The 23556-nt window shown below is 35.5% G+C and overlaps 1 protein-coding gene across 4 annotated transcripts in view; it reads right to left on the bottom strand.

The window, feature by feature from the left end:
* The window catches only part of EXOC2 (exocyst complex component 2), a 264990-nt gene that overhangs the window by 171948 nt on the left and 69486 nt on the right, over positions 1-23556 (bottom strand). For all 4 annotated transcript variants that reach the window (XM_029944254.1, XM_029944253.1, XM_029944256.1 and 1 more), the window contains 3 exons: positions 12109-12222; positions 9782-9906; positions 5322-5402 (listed from right to left, as the gene is read on the bottom strand). In XM_029944254.1, the coding sequence (XP_029800114.1) occupies positions 5322-5402; positions 9782-9906; positions 12109-12222 (320 nt within the window). The remainder of the gene's footprint in view (positions 1-5321; positions 5403-9781; positions 9907-12108; positions 12223-23556) is intronic.

Here is a 23556-nt window from a genome sequence, read left to right as displayed (position 1 = left end):
TTGTATGGAAACCAATTTGACAATAAACTATTTTAAAAAAAAGGTTCATAATGTCATGTCTTTATTTAAAATCCTTCAATGAATCACCAATAGTCTTCAGGATAAAGACAAATTTCTATACTACATAGAAAGCTTATCATAAGCAGCCCCCCATCTACCTTGCAGCCCTGCATCTCACATCTGCACACTACCATGCTGGATCCTGGTTCCTGGACTGCAGCCTATCTCCTCCCTGAAGTCAGGGCTTTCCTCCTCATGTTGCTTGCCCTGTCTGGTCCACCTACATCCACTTGGCTGCCTACCTGCCAACCTCTGCATGCCTGGATACTTTGTACTCCTCTTTTAAGGCTCACATGATTCTGTCCTGATATTCTCTCAATCTACTTTTCGATTAGGTACCCCTTGTGCAGGCTCCAGATGTACCCCAGGCTTCCCACCAGCAGACAATTTTCACAAGACAATTTAATCACCTGCTTACTGTATTGTATTGTACGTGTTTTCCATAGACTACACACACTTAGGAATATAGTATAAGTACTATCTTCATATCCCTGGGATGAACTAACATGTGCTCAATAAACACTTACATAGAGGTGGCATAGTATAGTACAAGCCCTTCTTGCAGTGAGCAGAACTGCATAAATGACTGTGCAAGCTGAAACCAATCAAACAATCTTAATAACTAATGGGAAAATTAGTTGTTTTGTGACTTTTAAAAATTCTTATTAAAACATTAAAAACTCCTTATGTTGGTGATAAATGAATAAGAAATGAAAAAACAGTAAAACCAGTATTTACTTAGTATACTCCAATGATTTAAAGTATTAAAAACACTGAAAATTCAAGTGTTCTATTTGTAAAAACAAAATTATCAAGATTGCTTGATCCTTTTGTCATAAACTTTACCATATAAATCACACATCTATCTTTCCTATACTTTGATAAATTATCATATACCTTTCCCAACTTTATCCTTTGTGCTCTGAATGTCATGGATTGTCTCTGATCATTCTTTCATTTTAAAATTTTTTTACATTTTTTATTTATTTTTGAGAGACAGAGAGAGACAGCATGAGCAGGGGAGGGTCACAGAGAGGGGGAGATATAGAACCTGAAGCAGATTCCAGGCTCTGAGCTAGCTGTCAGCACAGAGCCCAATGCGGGGCTCAAACCCACAAACCATGAGATCATGACCTGAGCCAAAGCTTGACACTCAACTGACTGAGCCACCCAGGCGCCTCTGATCACTCTTTTAAACATCACTTCCTATAGGATATCTTCTTCCTTTTCTTCATACTTCATTTCCACTGATAACGTCACCTTTAACAGAGTTCCTCTGGCTGCACAGTTCAAGCCTCTTGGACAGTGGCAGTACCCACATCTCCACTGTCAGCTACCTTCTGGAACTCCAGCCATGGTAGATTTGAATCTCACATTGCACTTTTTTTTTTTTAATGCACTTTCATCTTTGTGGGCCAATGCCCTCTTTTGATTATCCATTTCCATAAGAAGCCATGTGAGTTGATGTTTGGGAGACAAGGAGGCCATACAACTATGTACTTTGTTGTTTGTGAATGAACACCTGTACACTGACCAAACACAGAGTCTGAAGAAAGGTAATTGGTCACTGATCACCTTGCACATCTGTTATTTATGGAGTGATCTGTGGAATGAACAACTCAGGAATCACTTTTGTACTTTATGCAATTATGACAAATATACTGTGATAAGAGAAATCTGAACTGTGTTCCTGGAAGACAGGTGTATTTAACTGAACTGTGGTGAGTGAAATTCATGCTTATCAAATCCATGCACAGCAAGCTCTGTCAGTAGTTTAAAGTACAGATTTGAAGCCAGATTTCTATATATATAATCTATTTCTATATATAAATCTCAGCTCTGCCACTTATTACTTATATGACTTTAGATAACTCATTTAATCTTATGGGGCTTCAGGTTTTTTGTCAGCACAAAGAACTAACTATACATAGAATGTTTAGAGCAATACTTGACCCTTAGTAAGCACTGAAAAAGCTTTAGGTATTATCACCACAGTTGCTACTATAAATAATTATATAACATTGTCTATACCTGCAAAGTCTAACATGTAGCTACTAGCCACATGGAGCTATTTCAATTTAAAGTTAAACTTGTTAGGGATGTCTGGGTGGTTTAGTCAGTTGAACGTCTGACTTCAACTCAGGTCATGATCTTGTAGTTCATGAGTTTGAGTCCCACATCAGATTCTGTTGTCAGAGCCTACTTTGGATCTTCTGGCCCCCTCTCTCTCTGCACCTCCCTGCTCTCTCTCAAAAATAAATAAAACATTAGAAAAATATATTAAACTTATATTTGTTAAAATTAAATAAAAATTAAAAATTCAATTCCTTAGCAATATAGCTACATTTTAAATACTCAATAGCTACAAGCACAGAAGTTCTATTGGACACTACTGTTCTATACTCTTGATACAGGTTAAGAACACAGAGTTGGATAGGTGAATTTGATATAAATTAATAGTCATGCCCTCATCCCTGGCTTGAAATGAAGAAGGAATTATTAGGTTCAAAGGCAAATACAAAAAACATGTCAAGGAAGAAAAAAGGAATTCAATGAAAGATATCAACATTTATATATTCTGAATAAAATGGACTAAGTTTCTCATAGTCAACATTACCCTTTAGAAACTTAAAGTGACAAAGAGTGCCCTTTTGAATTCTGAAAACTTTCATGCAAATAACTCAAAGTTTAATGCATAAAAATTAATATATAATTACACATAAGATTAAAGCAGTAATAAAAAGCAACTAAACTATATTCATATTCATCTATTCTTTCCTTCCTTTCCAAAAGAAAAGAAATTAAATTTTCCACAGAAGAATTACTTCTATAATTTCCTGATTCCCCAATTCTATAGCTTCTGAAGTGATGGTAACTATGACACACACACCTGGACAAAAAACATGAGTACAGGGCTGAAGCAATGCTTCATATCTCACACTGAACTAAACACGGTACTTTCATAAACCAGTCTTAAAGAAATGTTTGTCAAGTTGACCTGAATTAGCAAAACCTTATCCTAAGATAGCAAACATCAATATCAAATTCATAAAAAATGCTTCTAGAAAAAAAGGGTTACAAAGGAATATATTTTAAGAAAAATTTTTACACCAGAAAGTCCTGAACGACAGTCTCATTGAGAAGTGACTGTTTAGTTAAGCCCAACTTTATCCAAGAAGAGCAAATGTCAGTAAAGTTAATATAACACATTTCTAGAGAAAATCTGTGGTTATAAAAGAAGTAAAATTTCCCTTACAAGTTTTATACCACAAGTCCAAGGAAGGTTTTCATAAACTACTCATTAAAAGAAACAAATTGGGGTACCTGGGTGGCTCAGTCAGCTAAGCATCTGACTTTGGCTCAGGTTATGATCTCATGGTTTATGGGTTTGAGCCCTGCGTCGGGCTCTGTGCTGACAGCTAGCTCAGAGCCTGGAACCTATCTTCAGATTCTGTCTTCCTCTCTCTCTGAGCCTCCCCTGCTCACACTGTCTGTCTCTCTCTCTCTCTCTCTCTCTCTCTCTCTCTCTCTCTCTCTCAAAAATAAATAAAACCATTAAAAATTTTTTAAAGAAAAAAATTTTAATAACACACTATGCTAAACCTAACACATGAAACAGATCTCATTTTTTCCAAACCTTAATGTTTCTTTTATGGATACAAAGATATAATTACAATATCAATTGGTTCTTACAAGTCACTTAAAAATTTTTTTTTATAGTTTATTTATTTTTGAGACAGAGACAGAGCATGAATGGGGGAAGGGCAGAGAGAGAGAGGGAGACACAGAATCTGAAACAGGCTCCAGGCTCTGAGCTGTTAGCATAGAACCCAATGCAGGGCTCAAACCCACGAACTGTGAGATCATGACCTGAGCCAAAGTTGGACGCTAAACCGACTGAGCCACCCAGGCATCCCAAGTCACTTTTTTAAAGTTACTCAAATAATATCATTTTTTATAGGTATCATGGGTTGATGACAATTTTTCCAGTGAAAATAGCATCTATGAGTAGAAATATCTTTCCAAGTCCTTAAAATGTCTGACTATGCTAATACAGAAATAGCTTTAGTAAATGTTTATTTGGGTCGAATTCAGAATATATTAATTTCAACCACGCTGGTGACAGCTCTCAAACAAAAACAAGGCAAATTCTTAAGGCAAAGCAATAATAACAACAAACACAACCCTCCCCCAAAACCACCAGAAGTAAAAATATTTAAAGTGTTATTAAACTCATAAATTTAAGATAAAATGAAAGTACTCAAATTCTACTACCAAGAAAGCCTATATCAAATTAAAGCTTTGTTCCAGAAACTACTTAATCAGGGATCCCTGGGGTTTAAAAATAGATACTTACAAAAAAGTTCAGAAAGTTACACTCATAGGAGTAAACTGAGCTAGAAGTACAAAACTAACTTAGTATCACAATCTTGCATTCATGGAATCACTACAGATATGATGTGAAGTATCTTAAATGTTTTAGTTATTATTAGCCCTATTTCATGGGGAAATCTTTTGCTATACTTACATTTAAAAACAAGGAGATTCTCCTGGGCATTATTGCTCTTTGTCAAATGTTGATTATATGAGTGAAAGAGAATAATTTGCTTTTAAGCTGCTAATATACAATAGGGAGCAATTCATCTGATTAGTTTCTTCCAGATCATTAGGGTAAGAAGCTGGGAATTAGAATGTCAGGGGGAAAAAAACCTATATAAGGGGAAGTGGATGGGACCCAAAACTTTGTACATATTAGCTTCTCTTGGCATACAATTTTAACAAAATGTCTCAGCATTAGAAACATCCTTAAATGTGAAGTTGCCTTAAATTCACTTTGGAAAAAGGCATGCCATGTAAGAATCTGTATTTCTAGTAGCTGATATTATTTATATCAACACTGTCAGATATATGAAAATGTTTTTCAGGTTTTTGGTCAATGACAATCCTGGCTACTGCTTCAGCACTATTTTATCTTTCATAATGCTATTCATAGGCTGGTCTCTTATGGCAGCAAGTTTCACTTCTTAGGAAGCATATTGGCTTATTTTCAAATTATGATTTCTTATAAACAAAATTCAAACAGAAACAGAACATTCATTTTCAATGTTTTTATTCCCCTTTATATTTATTAACTTATTACTATTCAGAAATAAATACCAAAATGCAACTCAATGTCATGTTCTGTGAAACCAGGTCAAAGAATTATATTAACGCTTGTTATAAAGTCCATAAATAGTTTAGGGCAGTAGGACAAAACTTACTGTTCAGAACATTCTCCAGTTTTTGCGTCATGGATCCTTCTACTTTTTCCGTTCCATCCGCTTCTAGTTTTTGATGGATAGCTAAAAAAAACATCTAGTTAAAGTGTGGGCTATTTTAAGTGGGTGGGAACACATTACATCAAAATGACATTTTTAAACAACTTTTAAAAAAGGTCATATTATTTTCACTGCTGGAAAAAAGCACAAACATGCAAAAACTCTGCAAAGTAACCAGAAGGCACCAGTCTAAGTAATTCATAGTTTAACACTATTAAAATAGTACATAGTACACTTTCTCAATCATCTGATCATCCAGGCTGAGTGGTAAACACAGTTAAATTAAAAAAGAAAAGTGAGATGTAACTAACTAATATCTCTGATATTTGGCCACAGGAAAGTCATTTTTCTTTCTCAGTTTTTCCATCTGCAAAACAGAAACACTAGTATTTGAAGTCTACCAATCTCTAAATATTTCATTTCAGCCTTGGATATAACATGGCAAAATACTATTATTCATGTTCTACTCATTCTATTATTATTTCCTTGGAAGTTCTCAAGAACTATGTAGTAATATCTACAATATATCAATTTGTAGATATACAAATTACATAGGTGTTTTTTGCTATTGATATATGTCTGCATGATTCTGATATACATTATGAAAAATTACTTAATAGCTTATATTTAAAAACTGTTTTACCTTTAAAAGGGTAGGTTTTAAACAGAACAAATCAAGCTTACCATGGTAAAGCACTAAGAAATTTACAAAATGAAATAACCAAATACAATTTCAAATCAAAACTGTGACATAATAAAAATAATAAAATTAGAAAGGCAAACATTAACTGAGCCATGACCGTAAGTTGAGCACAATGATAAATTTCTAATGCATACTGCTCATCTGGCAGGAAGTCAGTGATGCATGTTCGAATATTTTTATTTCACAGATGAGAAATCCATGGCTCAGTGACATTAAATAAGTTGGCCAACTTCATAAGCCAAACCGAAAATTTGAACTCAAGCTGTCCAGTCCCAGAAAAAAACTTCACCCCATACTGAATATATGCATAGGCAAGCAATTTAACCTTTCTAAGCCTGTTTTCACACTCACAGAATGAAAAGAATAGACTTAACTGTTAGTTGGGACCTGCATTCAGATGCAAATAAAAGAGATCTCTCTTCCAAATAATAGCTGCTAAACACCCAGGATTTTATTCTTTCACATAACTTCCTTTAGCAAAAACTCAAATGTAAGATGTGCAACTCCAAGGGCTTCACAAGCCAGTGCAATAAAATTAACATCACCCGTATAGTCCTTATTCTCCAAGATTCAAATAGACTGTCAAACTCTTCTTAAAAAGAATTTACAGGTTCTGCCTCAACCTATCAGTCAAGCATGGTAGATTTAGTAGAGGTGGGGGTGGGGGAGTCTGCTTAACAACAACAAAAAAAGAAGTGTTTTTGTTTTAATCAATCACAATTTGGTTTCCCTTGACTCACTGATTAGAAAATTCTGGGCAAATTGGGTGCTCAAGTGCACTATAAAAATATTCTCAATGAATAATAGTATCTATTTCTCTCCTTTTAATTACTTCCTAATTTTGATCCTGCCTTTAAAAAAGAGAGAGCAAGAGAGCACAAGCAGGACAGAGGGGCAGAGGAAGAGAGAGAATTTTAAGCAGACTCCACACTCAACACAGAGGCCCAATGCAAGGCTTGATCCTACAATCCTGGGATCATAACTTGAGCCAAAATTAAGAGTCAGATGTTCAACCAACTGAGCCACCTAGGCACCCACTGCCCTTTTTTAATACTTCTTTATTTTTAAAGCAATTTCAAATTTTCTTTGAACTTTATAAGAATGCTTTTGTTAGAGAAACACATTCAAAGAAAGAAATTTTCTTTGAACTTTATAAGAATGCTTTTGTTAGAGAAACACATTCAAAGAAAGAAAAAGAAATACATTTCGAAAGCAAAATCAACCAGTATATTCTTAATTGCCTTGGCTGATTCAGAGTGAAAAGAAAGTTATTTCATGCTCCAAATCTGGATTATGCAGTAATGGTGATATAAGATGTTTCCACATATCAAAAGCTAACCTTAACTTGAACTTGTTAAGTTAAATGAAAAAGAACTTCCCTATCTTTAAAGAAAGAAGATAAAAGTGCCCAAATATAAAAAGTATAAACTAAAAAGACTGTTCACACTATTTACTTAAAAGTTGGTGTAATTTTCTGGCAATACTGTTGCAAAACAATATGTGGCATACATTGCATTTTACTAAGGGGGGCACTGCAAATGGTTCTTTGTATCTTATAGTAGCCCTGCTTCAAATGTTGCTTTCTAAGTCAAAACCATTAAAGAAAACCATGCAGCCACATTTCTGTTACTGACAAAACCCATCACTGATCAGCAGGTCAAAACGAGGTAAGTCTGGCTCCCCTCAGCTCAGTTTACAACCAGGTTTTTGCTGACAAAGCACCTTCCTGCCGCCCATCTCCAGCACAGCTGAGCCACTGTCAAGCTGTCAGCCAAGCATGAGGACCAAGAGACACTGGATCTGATAAAGGCAATCCTATTTTCCAGAAAATTAAACCAAATAACCCAATGTCTGGTTCACTTGACCCTTTATTTTCTCTAAAAACATTTTTAAATAGTATAACTCAATAAGCAACTTGGTACATGATCACAGGTTTGTTATTGTTCCTAATCTATTAAAACTTAAATATGTGAAGCAATTGCACACCATAAAATTGTATTTGGGAAACAAAAAAGTATGTATATAAAAGTTCTATTTAAAGAAAAATCATAGTTATAAAAAGACTGCCTATTGATTCGCTGATATTATTTGTTTTATTTAACTCTCTAAATGTGGGCCTCAAATTTGCACAATTCAATTTTAAAAATTCACTGTATTTGTCCAAGCATTTACATAATGCCATTATTAAATGAGGTACTAGAAATGATATGTGTGTATAGGCAACGTCTATAAGATTTAATGTCAGGTACACTGTGATCTACACACTCTAACCACTATATTATTACTACTAGTCTGTATGAGACAGGAATATTCAAATTAGGTCAAAGACTAGGAAACTATTTCTTTTTTTTTTTAATGTTTGTTTATTTTTGAGAGAGAGAGAGAGAGAGAGAGAGAGAGAGAGAATGAGAGTATGAGTGGGGGAGGGGCAGAGAAAGAGGGAGACAGAATCCAAAGCATGATCCAGACTCTGAGCTATCAGCACAGAGCCCAACAAAGGGCTCAAACTTATGAGCTGAAACATCATGACCTAAGCCCAAGTCAGGTGTTTAACCAACTAAACCACCCAGGTGCACTGCAAACTATTTCCCTAAAGATCCACATTGTAAATATTTTAGGCTTCATGGGCTACATAGGGCCTCTATCACATATTCTACTTCTGCTTTCCTTTTTTTTTTTTTAATCAAACTTGAAAAGAGGCCAATTGACCTTCCCTCCCATGTTACTTTTGTTGCCGTTACTTGAGGCAGTATAGCCATAACTGACTTTTTGGCACATTCTGTATATGAAGGTTACCTAGGTAGGTATGGTGTCTAGGATCCAATTATCAAAATGAGAATTGGATCCAAAAATGGAGCCTGCTTCAGATTTTTCTCTCTCTCTCTCTCTCTCTCTTTCTCTCTCTCCCTCTCCCTCTCTCTCTCCGCCCCTACCCCACTCACACTCTGTCTTGCTCTCAAAAATAAATAAACATTAAAATATTTTTTGAAGAAGGCACTGAGGAAATGAAGAAGGCCTTTAATGACATGAAAAGCTCCACAAACATCACTGTGGCCTGCGAGAACTGGTGTGAATTCATAACTGGTAAGAAACTATGGCTCATCAAGATTTCAAGGGATTGAAGGGGCACCTGGGTGGTGAAAAAACCCTACCCAACATCTTTTCCATGATATGTCTATATCTATGCTATATCTAGTTAATATAATTGCTTCCAATATAAAGATGACAAAGTGGATGGTGGACATTTAATTATTGTGTATTGAGGTTCATGGAGTGATGGCTGAAAAGAATGACATTATCATCAGGCCTTTCCACACTAAACACACAATGGATCACATTTACAGAATTAGTCACATGTGTAAGATACTGATGGGTATAAAAGGATTTTTAAAATTTTAGAATTTTACCTCTTGGGATTTAGTTTCTTATCAGCCCTGGAGATTGGCCATTGTGGAGAGGCAAAGTAGTCTCCTATTTCACATATGTACAATGGGTCAACAAAAGCCTCAGAGACAAATATTTAAAGTACCAAGGCTTCAAAGAGATTCCATCCTGGTTTGCAACAAATATTTATGGCACATTTTTAGATCTCTACTTTTATAAATACAGACTGAATGTCACACCCCGTAAACACTCTGCAAACACAGTGTTGGGTTTCTATTGGGGAAGCCCCAGCAGATGGCTCTGAGGGTCACTTTACCTGAGAGGGCATCCTGGGCTTCAAAGAAAGTACTAAGACCTCCTTTCACATATGCCAGGCTGCCTTCACTTTTTTTGTTAGCCTGTCTCTTCAGGTTGGTGACTGCCATTTTAAGCTGCTCAAAACTGAAATGAAATTAAAAAACCAAAAGTTTAAGACTCCTAAAAAGCAAAAAAGAATTCAGATAATGCATTAAATATAAAATACTGAAGCCTAAGTTAAGAAAGACAGAGATTGACACAATATGTAACCAGATGAAAACAAAAAGCTTTCAAATTCTTACCTATATCTAAACTTTTTTTTTTTTGAGAGAGACAGAGAGAGAGAGAGAGAGTACAAGTGGAGAAGAAGAGAAGAGGGAGAGAAAGAGAGAATCTTAAGTGGGCTCCATGCTCTGTATAGAGTCCAACACAGTGCTCAATCCCACATGAAATCAAGAGTAGGACATTCAGGGGCACCTGGGTGGCTTAGTCAGTTAAGCATCCAGCATCAGCTCAGGTCATGATCTCACGGTTTGTGGGTTAGAGCCCTGCGTCAGGCTCTGTGCTGACGGCTAGCTTAGAGCCTGGAGCCAGATTCTGTGTCTCCCTCTCTCTCTGACCCTCTCCTGCTTACACTGTCTCTCTCTGTCTCTCAAAAATAAATTAAAAATTAAAAAAAAAAAAAAAAGAGTAGGGCATTCAACCAACTGAGCCACCCAGGAACCCCTATATCTAAACCTTTTATTTATTATGAATAACAAAATTACAGTAACTATAAAACAGATCTGTAGCCCTCAAATGGTCATTCCAAATATGTCAGACACCTAAGAAATGAATATACATATAAGATTTTTCTATAAGCATTATATATCATGTATATGATTTGCCAGGTAAGGAGTCTTGAACATCATATCCCTGTGCACAGACCTAGATCAATGCAATGGTTATTTAAGTAATCTAAAGCAGAACTCTTCTGTATGTTCATTTCCATATTCTGTATCAAAATTAAACATATAATGATTCACCACAATCAATATTCAGTCCTCTGTCATTAACAGTGAAATGACAGAAAAACCTGGGGAGGTCAACTCACAATTTAAATCACTAAAAAAGATCTCTACATCTCAAGCAGAGAAAACTGGTAGTCCTCTATATTTCATAAGTTTTATTTCCAGCTAGGCTAAGAAAATTTGGCTATAAAACTTTGAATATATTTTTTGTTCTTCTAGTTTATTTTTGACACAGAAAGAGAGACAGAATATGAACAGGGGAGGGGCAGAGAGAGATGGAAACAGAATCTGTAGCAGGCTCCAGGCTCTGAGCTATCTACAAAGAGTCTGACGTGGGGCTCAAACTCACCAACCTTGAGATCATGACCTGAGCCAAAGTCGGCCTCTTAACCGACTGAGCCACCCAGTCGGTTTGAATATATTTTTGAGTGCCATGATAGCCCTATGCAGAAAACAGAGATCAATTCTGAAATATAGTAATAGAAAAAGCACATCCATGATGCATAAAATTAGAACCATCTTCTGCAATTAAAGATTTGACATTCCCTTTAAAAATTTACTCTTTATATATATATATATATACATATACATATGTGTATATATATATACACACTCTCTTTATGTATATATACTCTTTATATATATACACATATATATATGTATGTATATATAATCTCTTCCTTGTGTTTTCTAATGGTTTTCACTCTAACTAGTGAAGGAAAATTTCTCCTAAGGTATATTTTAACAAATTAACTTTTCAAGAATGTAAGTTTTGAGCAATAAACCGTTCATTTATTCAAACATTGTTACTAAATTTAATTGCTACAAAAATGTTACAAACCTACTCTTGTACAGAGTGTGGCAAAATGTAATTGGCAGACAATAAGGAGCACTTTAATTTGGATATAAGAACTTGACTATTTTTGGCTAATTTGAAGGTAAGTCTTTGCAAAATGATAAATCAACTCATCTTCCTTTGCTCTTTGGTCAGGAAAGGAAGTATGTTCTCTATTTTACACCAAGACTTGAAAGTTTTGTTATCTGAATAGAGAGAGATCACATCACTTTAGGTACCCAGCTGAGACTCCACAAAGTTTTAATGGGTTACACAAATATGAATCATACAGAAACAACATGGTATCAGGAAATAAGGGACTGCTAATTAATAACACCATTTCATAAATAGGAGAAAAGATACCCTGAGATATTCATGAGCTCACCCAAAGTCAAGGACTCCTAAGTGGCAGAGGACAGCCTAAATCCCACGTTATCGTATAATCCTATTAGGTACATCCACATGAAACAATACATCGTCAATAGTCTAACATCCACTCACCTGGTAGTTGAGTGGTTTTCTATAAGGTACCAGGTAGCTGAAAAATTCTCACTTGTAAAATCAGCACTCATTCCAGGAAACAGCATTTCTAAGTCCTTCTGGGGAAATTTACTTCTACGGGAGAAAAAAGATTTAAAATATACTTCAAATGCTATATACTACAATAATGTAACAGATATCCTAGAGTATCTAATGTAATAAATATGACTACAAACCATTATACATCATACGTTATAGAATCTATACTTACATGTGTGTACAAAATATATTTCCTATACCTCAGCTCATTTCTTATTATATAAACTTAATGTATGTGTAAGAAATTAGTTAAAATACAGAAATCACATCAATATAGTTTAAAGGGGCTGAGTTGATACTTTATGATATCTATCCAAATATACAACCATTCTCTAGTCAATAAATAAAAATCAAAATTTGGATATGCTGAAATTTAAAAACATTAGTTTGTTAAAATGGTTTTTGTTAAAGATTTATATGAAAGTTGTTTTAAAACATACTAATACCTATTGATAAAAATTAGAGCTAACTATATAATACTTATATTTATATGTCTATATCTAGAGTAACTTTAAGAAAAGCTTCTAACAGACAATCTCTTACCTGACTTTATTGCCTACATTATTAAGGTCAACTTCTGGATCATTTCATCTATGTATCCATTCAAATAATAACTAAATACTACTATAGTTCAGGCTCCATACTGAAAGTCAGACATTTTTATCTATAAGAGCAAAAGTAATATGGGCAAACCCTGCTATGGGCGTATGAGCTAGCAGCCCTCGCTATATCCCCAATTCTTCATCTGTGCAGGATGAAGTCCAAGTTCTATAGTCAAGTCTCTCCATGATTCAAACCTGCTTACCTCTCAGAACTCATTTCTGCTACTCTAGTCCTCAAAATTGAAGATTCAGCAACTTCAAAGGGATTACACTTTCCTGCACACATTATGTTCATTTGACTTCATTTCTCTGATCTTGGTGTACTCTATGACTGAAATGTGTTCCTCAGTGCCATACACTGGATAAGCCAAACTCATGGGGGTACGCACAGCACACAGCACTGTTTTACAGCCCAGTGTATTCAGGGTGGTGGGGAGGTGGCTGGGAGGGAGGGGTATGGAATTACCACCAACCTGGAAGAAAATGTGGACAGGTCCAATGACTTCTACTCACTCTTATCTGAGAAAAACTTGATGTCACCTAATTATTAGCACAGCCTCAATTCAGAAATTATGCAGTGTGGTCCAAGACCAACACTCAATCTTTACCCACAAGTACTCTGTGATGGAGCTCTTTAACTTACAGGCAGCCCTACAGACAACTTACAATGGCTGGGGCCTGCTCTCTCCAGTGAGGTGCTCATGTGGTCCCAAGAAACATCTTTCCCAGGGCAGATACCTTTATTGTCCATGTGCACTATTCTTTTGCTCTCAGGTGCCAGGGTCTCTATTTCACAAATGCAGAGAACACTCCACGGAAGCCATACTCCCCAGTTATGAGTGAAGAAAAGCACATTTGTCATACCTCCCCTTCACAGCCTACCTAGCACAGCTCTTGTCAAAGAATCTCACAAACCCTTCCCCTTCACTCCTGGCTCCCTTCATTCCTTCATAGTCTCTAAAAGGGCATGAAATGCAAAGAGCAAAGTCAGTTCTCTATGATTTCCTTTGTAAACCTTACACTTTAATCTAGAATCCAACGTCTATTTGTCAGTACTTCAGTCAATAGAGAGAGGCCCACTTTATTTCCTATTACACTTACCTTTTTCACTATGACACTTTTTAAAAAATGTTTATTTATTTATTGGGGGGAGAGAGAGAGAGAGCAAGTGAGTGAGTGAGCGAAAATGCAGGGGCAGGTTGGTGGAGGTAGAAAGAGAGGAGGAGAATCCTAAGCAGGCTCCATGCTGTAAGGCTCCGTGCTGTAAGGCTCTGTGCTGCTCTTCCAGCGCAGAGCCCAATGTGGGGCTTATCATGACCTGAGCTGAAGTCAAGAGTCAGATGCTTCATCAAGTGAGCCACCCAGTGCCCCACGATGTTTTTGTTTTTAATTGGGCGGGAGGGGAAGCCTTGCTTAGCATTACAGTAACAGACAAGATAAAATGAGACTTTAAGAAAATCATGGCCATCAAGCTGGCATTATCTCAGTAACTCAGAGAGTAAGTCAATCTCACTGGCTTCAACAGTTAGAAGATTACAGTCTGAATCTTCTTGGGGTTCATATGTGTTCCACAAGCTTGTTCGTCATTTTTACTAGACAGAATCTATGAGAGGAAGCTGGAGAACTCTACATTTTTAGAAGTTTATTTGGGGTTGGATTCTTCTTGCTGGTTTGGTACTTTACTTAAGTAATAAAATCCTGTCACTTTGGGAAGATTTTCTCATTTTATTTATTTGTACATCATGCCTCCAAGGTAGAACTTTGAGGGAATATAATGACTGAGTTCAAAATGGCTGAGCCCTAACTAAGTAACTAGAAACACTTCCTTATGATATGCATAAGCCATACCCCATAGTTCTACCTGAATTGGTAGGTAATGTCTGTCTAGAGTGCTATGTCAAGGATCATATGTCTAAACTGGAAAGAACAGCATAATGAATTAGTGGGGCTTGTCAATGGTGTGAAGGAAAAGTGCATGGAGAAATGCCTACTACTTTTTTGTCAATCTTACTTCTTTTCGACATTTAAACTGGTACTCTATGTAGTCTAATACTTTGCTTGTTCAGAAAGTTAAATCATCTTAACAGAATCAAAAAGTACTATAGAATCATCTGGTATCAACTAAATCCCTACTATTAACAGTCTTTATGAATTATTCAACTATGTGAAATCCTCTTCTAATGGTCAGTTCCAAACTTTCAGATTAAAGACACAGCTAACAAAAAAGCAGCAGAAAGGGACTCTGAGAAGGCAAACTGAACTTCTTTATGTTTCACTTAAGCCCTGTAGTTTTATTATGATTGTGTGGTTCTCTACCCATAATCAGAGCAGAAGTGTGAAGAGGGATTAACATAAAAAAAGGATAAAAAATGCAGACACAAATCCAAAATATTCAGCAGTTGTAGGTGTTGAAGAAATGGCTGAGACTACATAGTCCCCATGGGTTTGACAGTTAAATCATGCTCAACAAGTTTAAAAACAAACAAACAAAAAAAGCATATTTGTTTCTCTCTGTGTGGTATAATGAAATCAAGTGTCATTCATGTTGTTGCAAATAACAAGATATCCTTCTTTCTCATTGCTGAATAATATCCCACTGTACATATATACATCTTCTTCATCCATTCATCCATTAATGAACAATTAGGTTGTTTCCATACTTTGGCTATCATGAATAATGCTGCAATGAACGTGAGAGGATATATCAATATCCTATTTTCATTTTCTTTGGATATACACTTACAAGCAGAATTGCTGGGTCATAATGGTAATACTATTTTTAATTTTTGAGGAATTGCCATACTGTTTTCCAGAGTGGCTGCACCAGCCACTTATGCCCTCACCAAAAAATAAATAAATAAATAAAACTTTAAAAAATAAAAAAATATGTGAGGTATTGTATGTATTAGTTTCCTTCATGGTGGAAATCCTTTTACAATGTATACGTTTATAAAATATCAGGATGTACACTTTAAATATCTTACAAATTTATCTGTTAGTTATGCCTCAATAAAGTGAAAATGTATAAAAACAAAAACAAGAAAAACCTTGGATACACACAGTACATATGAAAAAGGTCACATCCTAAACAGTTAAAATGCTTGAACTGGTGATACTGATCAATGCAGATATGTAGCTATCTACAACTTCCATATTTAAAATTCCATACCTACAATTCCCATATTTAAAATTCATCCAATTCTCACACTTTAATTTTTTTTAATGTTTATTTTTGAAAGACAGAGAGACAGAGCAAAAGTGGGAGAGAGGCAGAAAGGGAGACACAGATCCTAAGCAGGCTCCAGGCTCCAAGCTGTCAGCATAGAGCCTGACGTGGGGCTCAAACTCATGAACCACGAGACCATGACCTGAGCTGAAGTCAGGTGCTCAACTGACTGAGCCACCCAGGTGCCCCCAATTCTCATTTATAATCTACTAAACATCTCATTTACAATCTACTAAACTGTTAACTTTGATAAACATAAACAGACCTATCTTATCACAAGATAAAGACCTGATATCTGGTAAGGCTCTAGGAGGTGAGCTGTTAAGAAACTCCTACTCCAGGAGTGCTTCCATATCTCCCTCTGCCTCAAGGGGAAGCAGAAATGGGCCTGGCCACATTACTAGTAGTGGAGTCTCTTGGAGATAAAGAAAAGCACATGGGACATGGCCAGGCCTCCCCAGGCTTTGAGCCCACATCTCTTCAATCATAGGCACAGCATGTTGCTGGCAAGGCAAGGGTGACAAGAAGAGAAGGAAGATCTTGAAATGCAGCTTTGGAATTAGAGTGAATGGTGAGGAGGCATTTTGGATATTTGGAACAGGTTATGTGGTTCTACAAGAGAGCTCTATGCTGACATTTGAAGAATTAACCTACTAGTATCTCATTTCTCATGTACATCTATGATTTCTCATTCATATAGCTCCTTCTGGCGCCTAAATGAGTCAGAGTTTGAAAGGTACCAGATTTCTTGGTCAAAATACGGTCTCCTTATAATCACCCCTAAGACTGAGTTTACTTTACAGTGATTTCCTTCTGAAGACATTAAAACTCATTTACCAATGTTACTATATAAATTTAAATTGGAAGAAGAGCATTGAGACATACACTAAGAATCAGATTTATAAGAATAAGAAATTATATTAAAAATGACAAAATTCTAAGAGAAAGGTCAAATGATTTGCCCAAATCACACAATTAAGTCTACTTTTGGCTAGTGATCCAACATGCATTCTCCACCCTCAGACCAAATAACCTCACACAGCAGCACAATCATAAATATCAATTATCCTAAACAAATCGTAGTTACCATATTTCCTTTGCTATTGAGTGATCTTGCTTTGATCAGTGATGTCTCAGGAATATTTCTGGGAAAGGACTCCAAACTTTAAGGAGAATAGAGAAGAAATAGTGTCCTTCTGCCTCTAGACATTATTATATTTTATTAATTATTGTGTATTATGGCTTCATTATTAAATTTTTATATTATGACTTACTGTGTGTTATTATTGCTTCAATACCAGAAATTGCTTTAGGCACTTAGCAATTACAAAGAAAAAAAGTATTATAGTAATGCCTACAGAATACCTTACCAAGGTTCCTTACATCTTGGTGACATAGATGTAAAGTGACAAGGTCACTGACTCAACCAACAATGGAGTCCACTGTCCCTGGACTCAGTATATTATGAGAAAATAAATTTTTTTTTGTTTAGGCTTAATTTTCATTTTCTGTTACTTACAGCTGAAGGCATCCTGAGTCAATATTTGATCCTAAAATATATGCCTAATATATCTTTTACACAAATACCTCAAAATGAATGTGAAAGAGAAGATCTTAAAAAAACACAATGAATTACAATGTCTAGGGAATATATCTACAAAAAGAAGAGACGACTCAGCATTATATTAAGTGGGAGGCAATAATAATAAGTAGTGGTTAAGAGCTCAGCCTCGAGGTTCAATCTCAGAAGTTTGCTAGATTTGTCTGTATAACCTTCGAGAAGTTATTTACTCTAAGATCTGTTATTGGATAATGTGATCATAATATCTTCCTCCCACTAATGTTCTGAGGACTAAAGTAGATAACGTATGTGAAAGGCTTAGCAGCTTTAACACAATACATTTTCAAAAATGTTATTTGCTGTTATTGTTATTCTTTATATTTAGTTATTTATATTTCACAGACTATTTTCATAAGTATTGTTTTATTTGATTGTCATAACAATATAGTGAGTTATATATTTCATATTAAAGTAAAGAAATAGCCTCATGTAAATAGTTGAGATTTGTACCTGGTACTTGTCAAATAAAAAACCAGTGGCTCTGAAGTATAAAATAAAACTACAACTACACATATAGAAAGATAGAAATTTAAGGAAAGAGTGAAGGGAACATTGTTTTAGAATGCAGATAATTGTTAATGGTCTTTGTAGCTGTATTAGGAAAGGAAGAAGCACCATGTCAATGGAGCTGACAGTGTAGGAAAGTTAAAACTTAAATGTTTGTTCACAGTAACTGGATTTTAGGCTAAAGCTGATCAAGTGAAGTGATAGCTTAACAAGTCAGTAAAAGCAAGGTATAGTCTGAGTCATTTAAACCAAATTTACACTTTAAGTCTACTATCACAGAGTTGGGAGAATGTACGCAACACATATTCTTCTATGCAAACTCATGAATTTCAGGAGGTGCCAACTCTTGCTACCCCTAAAATATATGCATTCCATTAGATGGCAGTGTAAGCTCAGATTTAAATCTTCTGAAAGGTTTAGCCCTTGCCATGGGAAGATCCAGGTATATACACTCACTGGTCAGGAATGTTTTTTAACATACCAGAATTTGCTTTCAAATATGAGAACAATCTGCAGCAATGACGCTTAAGCAAGCAAAACAAAATCATTTTGAGAAAAATTCTAACCACCCCACATAGAGTGAGGCCAGGTTACAGTTGTGTTACTTTGTGTTTGCATTAAAGAGAACATGTTTTCTTGATTTGGCAGAGGGAAAGACAAAAGGCGGGGAGGCTAACACAGTAAAAGTGGGCTTATATAGTTCTTTTGAGAGTGTGTATATTATACTCTATTCTTTTGACTTTCAGTTTTTAGCATCACTATTTTCACTCTGTGTTGTATTAAATATTATGAGCTTGTTTTTGGTTGTAGTGTGCTATGTTGTTTCTTTACTTCCTTCCTTCTTTCTTTTTCTTTTCTGGGGGGTAGGGTGTGAGAGGTTCTGGACTTAGGCACTGTATCACAGCCCATAGCCTATTTTATAAAATTTCTAAGAGGTAAATTTATCCAAGGCTCTTCTCTTCTACCCTCATACTAAGAATTATTTTGCCACCTGTCCCTGGTTTCTAAATGTAGTGGGAACACACGACAAAGGTGTGTGTTCCCACCTTTTTTTCTACTGAAAAACCAAACTGATGAGAAAAAAATAAGATCTGCATTGCCTATAAAATCCACATGGAAATAAAAGAGGTAAATGGTGCATCAACTGACTACTCTAGATAGACTTTCCTATCTAATTATTTCACACACACAAAAAAGTTGTAGACCAAGAGCAAAGTTCCATTTTTATGTCCTCACCCCCATATACATACAATGTCAAAAAAACATTACTTATAAATATTCCATTAGACAAATATTTATTTTAAGAACTATAACATAGTGAGGGCTTTTACTTAACATGAACCTGTTTTACCTTCTCTTTCAATTTAAATGGATTGTCTCCTTTACAATTCAAGCTGTGCAAAGAACACACAAATCTGTGACAATCAATATAATAAATCAGATATACACACTTATTACAACTAAATCCTAGTCTCAGTTCAAAGTGAAGTTATCTTTTTTGAAGCAATTGGTAACATTTTTATAAACATCAGTAAAAAAATTTAGGAATATACAGGACTTAAGGAGGCGAATGAAGCCAATTAATGCCAGTTGTTAAACCTGTAGCTGAAAGACAATGGGATGCAGGCTGGGCACAACAATAAAATGTTTATTAAATTCTGACTCACACCAAAGAGCAACAAGAAAACTATATTGTGCTACTCTTACTTGCTTTTTTCAAATTCAGATGAACTAGTAACAACACAACAGGACACCCTACTGTTCCACATCGTACATCTGACTGTCAGCTGAAGAGAATTTCATAAGCAGTCACAACGCAATTACCAGCAGCTGATTCATCTTCCAAAGTGACCTGACCACCTTAATCTGATAATCCATCAGGACCACAGTATTTTATAACAAGCAATCATAATTTTTCAAACCTTCTCAATTAAAATAGTTCGACAAGCAGGTAATATTAAAACTCTCTTATTCATTCACTAATGAAGTATTTTTTTAATTAAAAGTAGATCCTCTTCCAACCTTTTAAATAAAAGAATCCCCCAAGTGACATTAATATACAGAAATAAAAACCAGTAAGGAAATGCTCTTAGGGTTTCTAACCTGAATGTACATCCTTCTCTATGGACAGCAAAGCTTTTATCTAAAAATTACTGAGTCAGGGAAATAATATCCATCAATATTTTAACATCTGCTTTTCCTTTCCTTTTTTCTCTTTTTCTAAAGTAAGATTTCTATCTAAGGTCAGAGAATTCAATAAAATAAATGCAGTTTTCTTGGCAGTACTTTTAAAAAACAAAAAGGAACCTGAAAAAGCATTTGTCTAGCCAAAAACATTCTCTTTTCTTGTTTTCTATAACTCTTCCTACTTTTACCTTTCATTTTCTGACGTGTTAGTATCTCTAGTCTGTCCTCCTTTTACTGGAAAATTTTCAAAAGACTTTAAATAAGCAAAAGGATTACTGGGTGTCCTTTCACGGTCTGGAGACCTTCCCAGCATTTTCTGATTCTTATAGGGATCTGTGCCTTTCTCTGTCCCTATTTTGCAACTCTGTTAGAAATGCAGAAGTTAAATTGTGGAAGGCTGAGGGTAACCAGGAATACCTGTCAGGTGAAGAGGTAACTGATTACTAATTACCATGCAGTAAAAGGGGCCAGTCTGCATCTTTTAGTATTCCTCATTGTCTATTATGTCTATCCCCTAGAATTCCCCCTGAACTGGTTTGAACATTTTACTAGTTTTCCCATTAATTAATGAATTAAATAAATTCTCTTAAATAAGTGTTCATTTTATAATTGTATGAGAGTCATGATTTTATCTTTTTAAAAAACTACTCTTTAATTATTCCATGGCTAAGCAAATTATTATTTGAAACTTAGTAACTTGAAAGAAATATTACTGTTAATTTTATCACCATTTAATCACTTCTTAAATTAATGCACATAATACCATTTTAAGATTTTAATACAATCTATTACCCCAAAATCTTAATAGTCATTAAAAAGAAATTCTCTTCCTAAGTAACAGAGCAGAGTCAGGAACAGTGTATTATGCAGGAAGCACAAAGAATCATTGTAATAATAACAAACATTTTTTAAGCTCTTGCTATAAGAGATACTCTTCTAAAGCATTCACTCACTGACAACCACCTATGACACAGGTACAGCACATTCTACCCAAGGAAACTGAGTCAGAGTAGTTAAGTAACTTGCTCAAAGTCATACTTCTATAACTTTATAAATCAAAAGTCGTAGAGTTACGATTCAAACTGAGTTTGGCTCTAGGCTAAATTAGACTACCTCTCAGAAAAGAAAAAAAGAACTTTTAAAGAGCCATGCACTTTAAGTGTCATTATTCCTGGTTGCTGTTACCAACGTTACCAAAAAACAATTCTGACCTGTATTAAGATAAAGTGCTATTAGAGAGGGTCAAGCCTAATTCCTTTGCAGGTAGCATCAACAACAGGAATAATAAAGACAATCAAAAGGTGGAAGGACCTAGGAAGGCAAAGAAGTCATACAGGGGGTGGGTTATATGCCAAACTGAAAATTAAGAAAATCTATTTTATGATAGTATATATTCAATTTAATCCTAACTTTGATAGTTTTGTCTCAAGCTCATACAAAATTCATACAATATTCCTAAACTGTATTTCCCTTAAGAAAGAATAATCATACAAGACCTTCTGCTCTACAACTCTTTTGTGGCAGGCCTTGGAAAGAGCTGGGTTTCAAGGGTATTGAACCAGGCTATTAAAAGGCTTAGTATCAACTGTGAAATCTATTCATGCTTGAAACTGTGCTCAATTAAATAGCTAGTAATTATCATTCTTTTCTAGACTTTCTTGATCTTCAAACTCTTAATATATAAAACACTGAAGTCCTTGAAAGAGTTCCAGAATGACTTATTCTGGAGAGTTTCAAAGATAGCACCTAGGACACTCCAAGCATACTAAAAGCTGCTAAGCCCCAGGATTTCTCAGCACATGGTAAATTCCCAAGACAAACACTTGTTCCCTTCCTCTTGGCCAGAGGTAAAACCCCACTAGGTGAAAAAGAAGCTTACTATTTGCATTACTAACAGTCTTCAAGTGTAGGCGTGAAGGTTAAATATATAAAGATTAACTAGAGAATTTTCCCCATTCTTAGAAAAACTTAAAACTATGGTTAAAGTGTTAACAAAACTAACTTGTCACCCTCAATCAGTGTTTATAAAGCAACATTCAGTATATAACTTCACCAAGGCTAGAAAATAAATTAGATGCAACTAATGTGTTAGATGAATTAAGATGTAAGGATAAAGATACTAATTACAAAAGTTACTAAACATTGTCCTAGCAATTAAGAATAGAAAACTATAGATTCAGTAACATATTGAAAAATATCATTTACCTGTCACAATTCTGATAAAGTAAGTCTGTATTAAGTATGACTTATAAGCAGGGATTGTAAACAAAATAAAAAATTACACTAGGCCTAATTATTCTAAAATATTTCCCCCAAACACCAAGCATATGGAAAATTCTGTTTTGAAAAAAGAAATTTTTATGTTTATTTATTTTTTAGAGAAAAAGAGAGCACGAGCAGGGGAGGGGCAGACAGAGAGACGCAGAATCCCAAGCAGGCTCCAGGCTCTGAGGTGTCAGCACAGAGCCCCAAGCCAAAGTCTGACGCTCAACTGTCTGAGCCACCCAAGTACCCTGGAAAATTGTTTTGATTTCAAGTACAATCTAAATATTTAAACTCACCAACCTCAGATAATGCATTCTCATATCATTAAAAGTACCAGTTATTAGTTATTAAAAATTTCAAGATACATTTCTTCTTCACAAAATACAAACTCAAAAAACTAGAAGAGGTAGGTAGTTTTCACCAAAAGTTTTAACTAACTAGAACACTCACAAGCAGCAAAGCTGACAATGCTTCAGAAATAACACTTGTCTCCCAACAATAGTGGTGTCTTCAACTGTGCTTCCCTGGATGTTTCTGGAGTTTCACTCTCCTCACTCTTTAAAAAATTTTTTTGTTATGTTTTTTATTTATTTTTGAGAGCAATAGAGAGACAGTGTGAGCAGGGGAGGGTCAGAGACAGAGGAAGGTATAGAATCTGAAGCAGGCTCCAGGCTCTGAGCTAGCTGTCAGCACAGAGCCCTACATGAAGCTCAAACCCACAAACCATGAGATCATGACCTGAGCCGAAGTCAGACACTCAACGGACTGAGCCACTTAGGCGCCCCCCTCCTCATTCTTAAGTATTTAAAACTTTTCAGTTTACATTCCCACCAACAGTGTAGGAGGGTGCCCGTCTCTCCACATCCTCGCCAGCATCTATAGTCTCTTGATTTGTTCATTTTAGCCACTCTGACTGGCGTGAGGTGGTATCTCAGTGTGGTTTTGATATGTGTTTCCCTGAT

This window comes from Suricata suricatta, chromosome 7 (assembly GCF_006229205.1).
Source record: "Suricata suricatta isolate VVHF042 chromosome 7, meerkat_22Aug2017_6uvM2_HiC, whole genome shotgun sequence".
Taxonomy (NCBI): Eukaryota; Metazoa; Chordata; class Mammalia; order Carnivora; family Herpestidae; genus Suricata; species Suricata suricatta.
Note: the sequence above shows the minus strand (reverse complement) of the source record. Positions and strands in the feature narration are given on the sequence as shown.